Source organism: Macaca nemestrina, chromosome 20, assembly GCF_043159975.1.
Source record: "Macaca nemestrina isolate mMacNem1 chromosome 20, mMacNem.hap1, whole genome shotgun sequence".
NCBI lineage: Eukaryota > Metazoa > Chordata > Mammalia > Primates > Cercopithecidae > Macaca > Macaca nemestrina.
In genome coordinates this window covers 52,371,907-52,385,294 of record NC_092144.1, presented here as the reverse complement: position 1 = coordinate 52,385,294, position 13,388 = coordinate 52,371,907, and the positions used below count along the sequence as shown (strand labels likewise).

The 13,388-nt window shown below is 44.7% G+C and overlaps 1 protein-coding gene across 1 annotated transcript in view; it reads left to right on the top strand.

Moving 5' to 3' along the window:
* Positions 1-238: 238 nt before the first annotated feature.
* The window catches only part of LOC105466411 (pregnancy-specific beta-1-glycoprotein 2-like), a 68,698-nt gene continuing 55,548 nt past the window's right edge, over positions 239-13,388 (top strand). Inside the window, exons 1-3 of the mRNA XM_071086199.1 lie at positions 239-302; positions 1,592-1,951; positions 9,987-10,241. Coding sequence (XP_070942300.1) covers positions 239-302; positions 1,592-1,951; positions 9,987-10,241 — 679 coding nt within the window. The remainder of the gene's footprint in view (positions 303-1,591; positions 1,952-9,986; positions 10,242-13,388) is intronic.

Sequence of the window (13,388 nt, the reverse complement as noted above, 5' to 3'; positions counted from 1 at the left end):
ACCTGACACACACACAAAAGGTAAAAGAGAAGGAGGGACAAGGAGGCAGGACTGAGAGGGGAGGGGACAGAGAGGTGTCCTGGGCTCAGACTCCACCCATGAGCCAGAGAAGTGCTCCTGCCCCGGAAAGAGGCCCAGCACAGAAGGAGGAAGGACAGCACAGCTGACAGCTGTGCTAGGAAAGATTCTGGATCCCAGGCTCATCTCCACACAGGAGAACACACAGGCAGCACAGGCCATGGGGCCCCTCTCAGCCCCTCGCTGCACACTGCATATCACCTGGAAGGAGCTCCTGCTCACAGGTGAGGAGAGAACTTCCTCTGAGAGGACAGGAGGAGGAAGCAGAATGATTGGATGGATTTTCCTGGAGAGGATGGCGTTTTAAAAAATAAAATAAGCCAGCACTTTGGGAGGCTGAGGTGGGCGGATCATGAAGTCAGTAGTTCAAGACCAGTCTGGTCAACACAGTGAAGCCCCGTCTCTACTAAAAATACAAAAAATTAACCAGGTGTGGTGATGTGCTCCTGTAATCCTAGCTACTTGGGAGGCTGAGGCAGGAGATTTACATGAACCTGGGAGGCAGAGGTTGCAGTGAGCCAAAATCATGACAATTCACAACAGACTAGGTGACAGTATGAGACTGTCTCAAAAAAAAAAAAAAAAAAAAAAAAAAAAAGAAAGGAAAGGAAAAGAAGAAACAAAAACAGAAAAGAAGGCTCTGTTGGAGCCTGGATAGGGGAAAATACACCAGAGAGGGACAGGGGTCAAAACAGGAAAATCACATTGAACTGGAATTGGTAAGAGGTAGGAAAATCTCAAGTGTTCTGTTCTCCTGGTTAATCAACTCTGGACACCACATTTTGAAAAATGATAATAACGATTATCAGATGACACTTCAAATGAAAATATAAGCATTGCATGAAACACTGTCCTCAGCCAAAAAACCTCAACAATTGGTGAAAGAATAAAAACACCCCAGGCATGGAGGGACCTGGGAACTTTCTCATCTACAGGAGTCTGCAGCCTGTTCCAGGCACTGGGGTGCAACCAATATCCTAAAAGTCCCTGTCCTCAGGGAGCTCACGCTGTCATGGGAAGGAAGACAGACATGCAAAGAGATCTAGAATGTGAGGTCAGGTGTTGACAAGAGCTCCGGAGGGAGCAGAGCAGGGAAAGGTCAGAAATAGAAGATCCAGGGTCTCTGAAGGAGGTGTCAGGAAAGAAGTCTAAGGATGCCCTGATGTGAGCAGGACCTGAGGGTGGTGTGGAGGGAGGCATGAAGATCCCTGGGGAAGAGGATTCCAAACAGAAATATGACAAGGTAAGAAGGGTTGAAGAAATGGGGGTCATGCTGCTGACGTTGACCCAGTAGGACAGTAGTTCACACACACACACACACACACACACACACACACACAAAAAAGGGGTATATGTGTGTGTCCTACTGTCATACTGGGGTGCTGTGTGTGTTTGTATGTGTGTGTGTGTCTTCAAGACTGAAGATTGAAGAGATCTTCTCAGGACCCAGAGTCCCATTTTTCACCCCCATACATATGTCGCAATATTGACTGATGCTCTCTCCACGTCCTAGCATCACTTTTAATCTTCTGGAACCCGCCCACCACTGCCCAAGTCACGATTGAAGCACAGCCAACCAAAGTTTCCGAGGGGAAGGATGTTCTTCTACTTGTCCAGAATTTGCCCCAGAATCTTATTGCCTACATCTGGTACAAAGGGCAAAAAACGGACTTTCACCATTACATTACATCATATGTAATAGATGCTGAAACAATTATAGTTGGGCCTGCATACAGTGGACGAGAAACAGTATATTCCAATGCATCCCTGCTGATCCAGAATGTCACCAAGAATGACACAGGATCCTACACCATTCAAATGATAAAACAAGGTGATAAGACTAAAGGAGTAATTGGACATTTCACCTTATACCGTGAGTGATTCCACATGATCCCTGGGTGTTGGGGGGCGGGGTCACTTCTACTTTACACCAACAGGATGGTCAGGCCTAGACGGTGCCTGTGTCCCTCTCTGCATTATGTCGCATGTTGGTGTTTTGGCATTTAGTGGAGGACACACACAGAGGAGACAAACTATAACAGATCAGAATTCCTTTCCTGCCTCCAAACCCTGCAGACACTTGCTGCACAGGAAGGACAGTCTGAAGGGAGGGTGCTCAGCAAGAGATGAATCTCAGCCAAGCACCTCATGCCCTCTTCATAAACTAGATCCTGAGAAAGACCCTGGAGAACTGAGTAGGGCTTTGCCTAAGAGGCCCCCAGAGATACTCTCAGAAAAGCTCAGCCCTGGAGGCCTCAACCCCAGACCCGTCCCTAAATCCTTACTCCAGATAAAGCTGAGGAGGCTGTACCAAGGCTGGGTTGTGGCAGGGCTTACTGGGACCAAGGATTCACCAGGCGTCTGAGGACTGTGTCTCCTGGAGCTGCTCACTGCCAGGGCTCAGTCCTCAGATCCTCATCTGGGCAGGACAGAGCTTTCTTCACCTGACACTCAGAGTGGAGAGGACAGAAAGACAAGCTTTATAGGCCATCAGCCAACTGCTTTGAGAGTCAATGTCCCCAGAAGCAGAAACAGAAGAGAGAAAATGTACCTGGCAGCAGCTTATCCACAGGGATCTGACCTAAAGGTGCTCTCTCATGGAAGTGAGTAATAATAAATGCTGTTTGTGTGAACACTTCCACTGTGCCAAGCATTAGGTCAGGGGACTGTGAAAAATTTACAATTTATTCACAGATAGCATGAAAAGCCACAGTCCATTTGCAATTTAGCTTATTTGACTGAGAGAAAACTGAGACACAGGAAGGCACAGTCACTGAACCAGAGTCACACAAACACAAAAGGCAGATCAGGGTCACATGAGGTCTGTCTGCAGCCACAGGCCCATCCTCTCCTCCACCAGAAGTGAGGGCTTATTGGGTTCCAAGGACCCCATAGTCATTCATTGGCTCAAATCCTCTCTTCTTAGGCATCCAAACCTCAGAGGAGTGAGAGCAAATTGTCAGCTGATTAGTCAGCACTCCAGAACTAAATCACCTACCTCAACTGTCAGAGTCAGTGCAAAAAATGTCCAGGCCTCCCCCTCAGATCTTAACCCCTATCACTGAACCTGAAATCCTGTGTTTCCGAAAGTGTCCATGTCACTGCCATGACAGGATAAAAGAGAGGACCTTGTTTTCATTCCCCACTCACACCCCGCACCAGCACAGGCCCAGTGAGAGACACACACTCAGGTGCTCTCACATAACAAATGAAGGAATTGAATGAAGAAATGAATGATCCATAACTTCTTTAGACTGGATCTTGGATGCAGGATCCTAGGAGGTCTAGCCACACCTGTCCCTTGTCATTCAGAGGCTGACACCCATGTTTCATCCCCCACTAACTCTTGCCCCTAAAGCCAACCCATCTCATGTAACTCTGAAGCTCTTTGGTCACTGGAGGGTTTTCAGGCCTGATCCTGGCCTGTGGAACTGGGGACACCTGGTCCCTGGGGTCTCTGAAGTCACTGTAGGCCCCACTGTTCACTGCCAGGCTGTCTCTGCCTCTCTCTGCTTCTCTGTGTACCTCACCTTCCTCCCACTTCATTCTACCTGGCAAGCCCTGCCCTGCACAGCTTCTTCCTCCACCCCTAGGCCTTCCCCAGACACTCCCTCTAACTAGGTTAATTGTTCTGTTCCCTTCCTGCTAATACTGTGGCCTGGCCCACCTCCCAGGAAACAGGAAAGGCACAGAAATCACCTGGAGTTTCCACTCCTGCCAAGTTTCATCTTGAGCCAATGTCCCCAGGTCACTAAGAGAATAAGCTTCCACTGTATCCCCATTCAGGGCTCTGTCCTTTTGTGAGGCTGTTCTGTGGACAAGACCATGGGACAGGGATAGGCAGCTCCTCCATCCACTCTTATAATTTCCAGACAAGTTCTTCTGGCCTCCTGCACAAACAAAACCAATTTATCCAGATAGTGATTTGCAGTAAAGAAATATTTTAATGACTCCAAGTGTGCCAAACAGGAGGATGGAGGTTTATTATTACTTAAATCAGACTCCCTAGTGGATCAGGGGTTAGAGATTTTCAAGGATAGTTTCAGGGGCACAGGACTAAAAAATGGGTACTGCTGACTGTTTGGGGATGGAATCATGAGGGCGGAGGGAAATGATCTGTTTGTGCTTGAATCCACCTCTAGGTGGGGACCATGTGACTGGCTGAGCCATTAGTCATGGGTATGGATGAGGTCAGCGGGTTTCCAGAATGCAAAGAATGAGAAACATCTCAAAAGACCAATCTCAGGTTCTACAATAGTGATGTTATCTATAGGAGCAAATAGATACAAATTTTGTAAACTCTGGGCAAATGACATTTGAGCAGTAAGGGATTATAGAAACTGCCTCCATTTTAGCAGAATTCAGTTCCCTCCTACAATCTTATTCTCATGGTCTTTCACCAGTTTTACAAAGGCAATCCCTGGGCAAAAGAAGGGTATTAGTGTTATGGAGGAACTATTATCATTCTTGCTTCAAAGTTAAACCATAAATTAAATTCCTCCCATGGTTAGCCTGGCCTATGTCCAGGAATGAGTGAGGACAGCCAGCCTGAGACTCGATGCCAGATGGAGTCAGCCATGCTAGTTTGCTGTCACTGTTGTAATCTTTGCACTGACTGACCAGGGTGTCAGAGGCTGGGCAGGCCAGCAGTCTCCAAAGCCCATGGGCTGATTTCACCCATTTCACTCACGACTCCATCCACAACCTACTATGGAGCTCACATTCTCCAGCCACTTCCTAGAGACTTCTGGTTTCCTGTCAGCCATATAACAGGCTTGAAATTTGTCACTCGGTTCTAACAGTAAGTAAACAACGGAAAACTCAAAAGTCAACAACTCGTTAAAATCCCTCAGAGATGGCCGGCACAGTGGCTAACAACTGTAATCCCAGCACTTTGGGAAGCCAAGGCAAGCGGATCACGAGGTCAGGAGATTGAGACCATCCTGGCAAACACAGTGAAACGCCATCTCTACTAAAAATACAAACAAATTAGCCAGGTGTGGTGGCGGGCACCTGTAGTCCTAGCTACTGAGGAGGCTGAGGCAGGAGAATGGCATGAACCCGGGAGGTGGAGCTTGCAGTGAGCCAAGATCTTGCCACTGCATTGCAGTCTGGACAACAGAGTGAGACTCCATCTCAGAAAAAAAAGGAAAACGAAAAACTTGCTGTTAGAGAAATGAAGAATGTTTTTGATGCCTAGTGGTAGAATGCACACAGCTGAGAAAACAATCCCTAACTTGAGGATGTGTCAATAGAAACTTCCAAAACTGAAAAAGGAAAGTTCAAAAGGAGTGGGGGAAAAAATGGAACAATATATCCCACTTCATATTTAACATTTTGTATTGACAATAGCAATTTTTAAATTTTGTAGTTGTGGTACAACCTCCAAGGCTGTAACTTACACATAATGGGAATACTGGTGGTTTCGGGGACCTGTTGGAGGTGGCCAGGGCGTGCTATCTGATGGTTTTACAGCCTGTGCCACATACGATTGTTTCCTCCTGATGATGCCATTTTCATAAGTTGGGGTTCTTTGTGTGGGGGACACATGAGCCACTGGCATCTCACTTAGACTCTTCCTGATTCACACAAACTTAAACTCTAGTTGTATTTCCTGAGGTTAAGAGAAAACGAAGAAAGCATTTCACATACCTGTTTTGGGCTCTTCCCCATTTTTCCTAACTCTGCACAGAAATTAGAAACAGGGATTTCTTACTATATTTACTAACATAACACATATCACTTCTTTTAATTCGGCATCATTCCTCCCTTTATGTAATTGACACACTGACCAGTTCTGTCCCTTTAACGGGACTCTCTCTACTTAAGGAGTTGCTAATTTCAAATCACTTTTGGCATCTTTCTTTGAGCATAATGTGATCCTGTTGGAATTCACCCCATACCTAAACCTTAATTTGGTATCAAGATAAATATTACTAATAGCAATCCATCTCAGATGTTTGGACCATCAGTAAAAATTTCCACTTATGACAACATTTTAATGTTTCCTCCAAATCTTTTTTTGTTTCGTTACTAGAGTCACAACATAACATGAGGTCTAAACTCTTGACAACTTTTTATGGGAAAATTACAGTACTACAAATTGAACATCCCAAATCCAGAAATCCAAAATCTGAAATGCTCCAGAATCCAACACTTCTGACCACTGATGTGATGCTAAAAAGAAGTGCTCACAGGAGCATTTTGGATTTAAAATTTTTCACATTTGGGATGCTAACCCAGTACATCTACCATAAATATTCCAAAATAAATAAAAAAGTTAGAATCCAAAAACCTTGGTTTTAAGCTTTCTGCATAAGGAACACTTTATCTGTATGAACTATAGGCATAAAACTGTACAGGAGATCTCTAGAACCTCCTCATCCTGTATAACTGAACAGCACAGCCATGGAACAATGCCCTATTCCCCCGACCACAGCTCCTGGAAACTACTATTCTACTCTATGATTCACTCTGGAATCCACTGAGATAAGCTACATAGAGTAGTCTAACTCCTAGAATTAGAGAGTAGAATGTCTAATGAGAGAAAGTATCTGCAAGACTTCTTCCCACATATTGCTCTAATAGCCAGCAAACACATATGGTCCATGAGGGCCAGACTTCTGTCATCAGTTCATGTCCGCCCTTTCTACCATTCAGTTCTGTTTTTGCAAACATCTACATGTATTTCTAGAAAGATATACATGGTCCTCACCTGCCCTCTACAGGGGGAAGGGAATATCATGGATGCAGAACAGCGAACATGGTCTTGGTCCAAAGCTCTCAGCTCTTGCCTGTCCCCTTCACTCTTTGTAGGTTATTCCTTGGACTCTGCTCTATCTTTAGTGGTCACTGGCTCAAGTCACTTATTATGAGACAGCTGGGAAAACCGCCCCACCTTGTGGCTCCATTGCCTGGTGACTGAACTGACCTCCAGGCTTGACTCTGGTCTCCCCTGTGTTATTTCTGCTCAAGTACCCAGTCCCAGGCCAGGCTTCCCAGTACTCAAAGGGTTTAAGGACAATGGGAACTTTCATCATTCATCTCTAAGATCCCCTTGGAAAGGGAAGTTGCAGAGAAAACATACCTTGGGGGCAAAGTAAGACTGAAACTAAGAAGATTCCAGCAATGCATGCTCCAGGTAAGGACCGCAAGGTGGGCCAGGCAGGCAGTTGGAGAGGGAGGGGCTTAGAGAGGCACCTGGGGCTGTGACTGCTGGTCCCATGTTTTTCCATGACTCAATGCTGCTACTCAATTCACACTTGAGAAAGTCTGTGCTTCTTCCACATACAGAAGGCAGCCTCACAATCTCTGAACCCTCAGATAGCCATGCATCTGTCTTGTAACACACACATCTGCCATGGGCTTTTTAGGACTTGAGTGGGCTGAGAGGTGGGAAAGACCATCTCTGATTGAAAAATGTCTTTGGAGGAATCAAAGGTGCCACACAGGGCAATCTTCTCTCTGTTATCTGCACAGTGGAGACTCCCAAGCCCTACATCTCCAGCAGCAACTTAAACCCCAGAGAGGCCGTGGAGACTGTGATCTTATCCTGTGATCCTGACACTCAGGATGTAAGCTACCTGTGGTGGATAAACGGTCAGAGCCTCCCTATCAGTCGCAAGTGGCAGCTGTCTGGAAACAACAGGACCCTCGTTCTATTTGGTGTCACAAAAGATACTGCAGGACCCTATGAATGTGAAATGAAGAACCCAGTGAGTTCCAGCCGCAGTGACCCAGTCACCCTGAATCTCCTCTGTGAGTATCTTCTGTTCCTCTGTGAGCCAGGCTGCCATCCCAAATACACATGGCCAGAGGCCAGGCCTCTCACTCCCTCTCAGGTCCAAGAACAGAGACCTTTAAACCTAGACATCAAAGCTGGCCATGATGACTAAGAGTAGGCTTAGGCTTGATCGACAATGGGAGAGAAGAGGCTGCTCCTGTCATGGGAGATTCAGGGTCCACAGGTTATATGGGAGAAACAGGTAATGTCTCAAGCTCCAGATCAGTGAACACAGCAGGGATTTGGCTGGGACATCAGTGTAGTGACCTAGTTCACAGGGTCACCGTGGCTCCTCCACAGGCCAGGATTTTCCCTTCCCTCTGACAACATCAGCTGTGACTTTATTTTCTGCTCAAGATGGCCTAGATACCCCCACCATTTCTTCTTCATACACCTATTACTATCCAGTGGAAGTCCCCAAGCTCTCCTGCCTCACAGACTCTCACCCACTGGCAGAGCAATCTTGGCTGATTGATGGGAAGTTCCAGCAATCAGCAAAAGTGTTCTTTATCCCCCAAATCACTAAAACATATAGAATGGCCTATGTCTGTTTCATCCATAACTCAGCTACTGATGGAACAAATCTCATCATTAAGAACATCATAGTTCCTGGTAAGTGGATCCAGGGAGCATTGGCCATATGTTTTCCAGTGAAGTCTATCTGGCTATCAAGGAAGAACCACCTGCCCTCTGCAGAGGGAGAAGGAAATAAATAACCCAGGACAGGGAATATGTTTCTGCTCCAAAAAGACCAGCTTTTGCCTGTCCCCTTCACTCTTTCTAGATCATTCCTTACACTCTGTTCTATTTTTGAAGGTCACTGGCTCAAGTAAGTCATCATGAAACACCTGCAAAAAATTACCCCACCTTGTACCTCCACTGCCTCAGGACTGAACTGACCTCCAGGTTTGACTCTGGTCTCCCCAGTCTTATTTCTGCTGAAACATCCAGTCCCAGGCCAGGCTGTTCAGTATCTTAGGGTTTCAGGACAATGGGAAGTCCCGTTATTACTCATCTCTAGAATGTCCTTGGAAATGGAAGCTGCAGAGAAATCACATCTAGGGGGGCAAAGTAGGATGGAATTTGGAAGGGACCCAGCAGTTGCACATTCCAGGTAAGGAATCCAAGGTGAGCCAGCCAGTCAGTGGATTAGAGAGGGACTGGGAGGTGTACCAGGACCTGTGACTCCCACTGACATGTTTGTCCATGACCCAACACTGCTGCTAAATTCACACTTCAGAAAGTCTGTGCTTCCCTAAGACAGAGCAGGCAGCCTCATAGTCTTTGAGCCCTTAGATCATCATACATCTGTCTTGTGACACACGCACCAGCTATTGACTTTCAAGGACTCGGGTGGGCTGAGAGGTGGGAGATGCCAACTCTGATTGAAGGATGTCTGTGGAGGAATCAAAGGTGCCACACAGGACAATCTTCTCTCTGTTATCCACCCAGCGGAGTTGCCCAAGCCCTACATCACCAGCAACAATTTCACCCCCATGGAGAACAAGAATGATGTATCCTTAACTTGTGTACCTAAGACTCAGGGCTACACCTACGTGTGGTGGGTAAATGGTCAGAGCCTCCCAGTCAGTCCCAGGCTAAAGCAACCCGGTAAAAACAGGATCCTCATTCTAGCCAATGTCACAAGAAATGACACAGGACCCTATGAATGTGAAATACGGGACCGAGTTGGTAGCATCTGCAGTGACCCAGTCATCCTGGATGTCCTTTTTATCTGGTTCCTCTGTGGACCAGGCCACCAGCAAAAATCCAAGCCACCAGAGGCCAGGCATCTCAGTCTCTCTCAGGTTCAAATACAGACACTTTTATTTCTGGACACCAGGGCTGGCCATGACTCCCTGCCCTGGGAAAACTTGGCTAGGCACAGCCTTAAGCAAGAATATAAAGGGAGGGGCTGCTCTTGTCATGGGAGACTTGGGGTCTACAGCCTGTGATGGGAGAAACACGTGAATACATCAGGCCTCTGTTCAGTGAAGACAGAAGGGGTTTGGCTGGGCCTTGAGGGTGTGTCTTGGCTCAGAGGAACACTGTGTCCCTTTGAGAGACCAGGCGCATCCCCTTCCCTTGGACGACAGCACCTGTGGTTTTATTCTCTTTACTCCAGATGGTCCAGACTTCCCCAGGATTTTCCCTTCATTCACGGATTACCGTTCAGGAGATAACCTCTACTTGTCCTGCTTCGCGAACTCTAACCCACCGGCAGAGTATTCTTGGACGATTAATGGGAAGTTTGTGCAATCAGGACAAGAGCTCTTTATCCCCCAAATTAGTACAAAGCATAACGGGATCTATGGTTGCTCTGCTCGTAACTCAGCCACTGGCAGGGAATGTTCCACTTTCAAGATGGTCATAGTCTCTGGTAAGTGGATCCCTGCATCATTGGCAATAGGGTTTTAGGTGGAGTCTATCTGGCTTTCAGAGAAGAGTCAGGAAAACATTTTTATTCCCAGCCTGTGTCCCATGGGCAGAAGCAAATCCTAAATTCTCCTCCTGAACCCTCTCAATTTGTCTCTACAGACTCTCTTCTTCTTGTTTCTCTGTTTTCTCATGGCTGACCTTGTGTCCAGTCTGAGAAGGGTAGGGAGGGGGCTTTGTCAGTCCTGAGCCCTATGTGGTGGAAGAGGCTTCATAGAGGGACAAGAAGGAGAGTCCTCAAGATCAAGTTGCTTCTCGCTGTCTCCAACACATCCCTTTCTGCCACATCTTTGTTTTCTTTTACTTACTCCATGTGCTACAAAGAACATCTGAGGCTTTGAAACAAGCTCACATTTTTCCCCCAAATGAGAGGAGGAAGCCCCTTGGATGAGAGAGGAGCAGCTCACATTGCTGCATCCTCTGCTCCAGGCTTCTCCAGTGACTGGCCCTTCCTGACTCCACTGGGGTGGGTCCCACTGGGGTGGGAACAGCATGTATGGAGAAAGACCCCTGATGGCCTGTCCTGAATTTGGCTAAATTGAGCTGCCGGTTGAAATGAAGCCTAGGCTGCAGGGAAATAAGAAGAGAGGGAGCCTCGGGGCAGACTCTGGAGTTGTATCCTGGCTCTGAAGTCACCAGCCATATAAGGCTGTGGGCACAGCACGTGGGACACAGCACAGAGGACAATGAGTGATGCACACTTGGAGAAATAGGGAGATTCACCTCTGGGGGTCTGCATGGCAGGAAAGGGGCAATGCCAGAAAGTGTATATTTATAGAGTGTAAGACTACCAGGACACTTATATATATCTATTATAAGACTTATCATTAACTATTTCTAAGTGTGCAATTTAGTGTTGTGTAACCATCACACTATCCATTTCCAGAACTTTTTCCTTTTACCATATTAAACCTCTGTACCCAATAAACAGTAACTCTCACTCCTTTTCCCCCTAAGTCTTAGCACCCACCATTCTACTTTCTGTCTCTATGTAACTGGCTATTATATCTTTTATAAATGGAATTATAAAATAATTATCCTTTTGTGACTGGCTTATTTCAGTTAGCATAATGTCTTCAAGGTTCATCCATTTTGCACGATGTATTGGAATTTTATTCCTTGTTAAGGTTGAATAACATTTTGATGTATAGATATACCTCATTTGCCTACCCACTTATCTTTCAATGGACTTTCCGTTGTTTCCTTTTTTTTGCTATTGTGAGTAATGCTTCTCTGAACATCAATGTGCAAACATTTGTTCAAATTTCTTTTAATTCTATAGGGAGTATGTCTAGAAGTGGAATTGCTGGATCAAATGGTAATTTATTGTTTACATTTTTTGAGAAACAGCCACACCACTTTTTACAGTGGCTGTAACATTTCCCATTCCCATCAGCAATGCACTAGAGCTCCAATTTTTCCATCTATTTGAAAACACTTGTTTTTATGTTGCTGTTATTATTATTCTTTATCAAAGCCATCCTAAAGTGTGTGAGATGGTGTCACATTGTGGTTTTGATTTGCATATCTCTAAGTATTCGTGACGCTGAGGAACTTTGCGTGGACTTATGGGATATTTGTATATCTTCCCTGGTGAAAACTCCGTTGTAATCCTTTGTTCATTTTTTAATTGGGTTTTTGGATGTTTGCTGTTGTTGACTTCTGGTTTTTCATGTATTCTAGAAATTAATTAGGTATCACACATATAATTTGCAAATATTTTTCTCATTTCATGTGTTCCTTTTTTACTTTCTTGATAATGTTCTTAGATATATAAAAGGTTTTGATTTTTATGAAGTCCAATTTATCCATTTTATTTGTTGCCTATTCTTTTGTTGTTACAACCAAGGAATCATTGTGAAATCCAATATCATAAAGATTTTCTTCTACCTTTTCTTCTAGGAGTGGTATAGTTTTTGCTCTTACATTTAGATCGTTGATCTATTGTGGGTTAATTTTTCTATATGGTGTTAGGTAAAGGTTCCACTCATTCTTGCCCTTGGATATCCAGCTTTCCCAATGTCATTTGGTGAGAATACTGTCCTTTCCCCATTGAACGATCTACGCACACTCGATGAAAATCATTTGGTCATATATGCAAGTATTTCTTTCTGGGCTCTCTCTTCAATTTCATTAATTTCTATGTCCGCCTTTATGCCAGTACCACACTATATTGGTTACTGGGGCTTTGTAGTAAATGCTGACATCAGGAAGAGTGAGTCCTCCACCTTCATTTTTCCTCTTCAAAGTTGTTAGTCTATTTAGAGTCATGAGATTCAATATAAATTTTAGTACAGATTTTTCTTTTTCTGCAAAACTGTCACTGAGATTCTGATAGGAAGTGTATTGAATCTGGAGCTCACTTTGGGTAGCATTGTCCTCCTAACAATATTGAGTCTTCTAAATCATGAAAACAAAATGTTTTTCAATTTATTGACGTCATCATTAAGCAATATTTTATGGATTTCAGGTATAATCATTTCTCCTCTTTGGTTAAACTTATTCCTAAAATATTTTATTCTTTTTGATATTAATACAAATTAAAAATATTTTCTTAATTTCCCTTCAGATTGTTCATGGTTAGTGTATTGAAATACGACTGATGTTTGAATGATGATTTTGTATTGTGCAACATTACTGAATTCATTTATTAATTCTAATAACTTTGTTCCACCTTTAGGATTTTCTACATGTAAGTTCAAGTTATCTGCGAACAGAAATAATTTTACTTCTTTCTTCCAATTTGAATGTCTTTTTTAAAATTCTCGCCTAATTTTTCTGACTCGATTTTTCAATACTACATTGAATAGAAGTGTCAAAAGCAGCATCCTTGTCTTGTGCCTGCTCATACAGGGAAAACTTTCAGTCTTTCTCCATTGAGTATGATGTTAGTATTGGGTTTCTCACATATTGGCTTTATGCTGAGGTGGTTTAGCTTCCATTCTTTTTTTTTTTTTTTTTTTTTTTTTTTGAGACGGAGTCTCGCTCTGTCGCCCAGGCTGGAGCGCAGTGGCCAGATCTCAGCTCACTGCAAGCTCCGCCTCCCGGGTTCACGCCATTCTCCTGCCTCAGCCTCCCTAGTAGCTGGGAC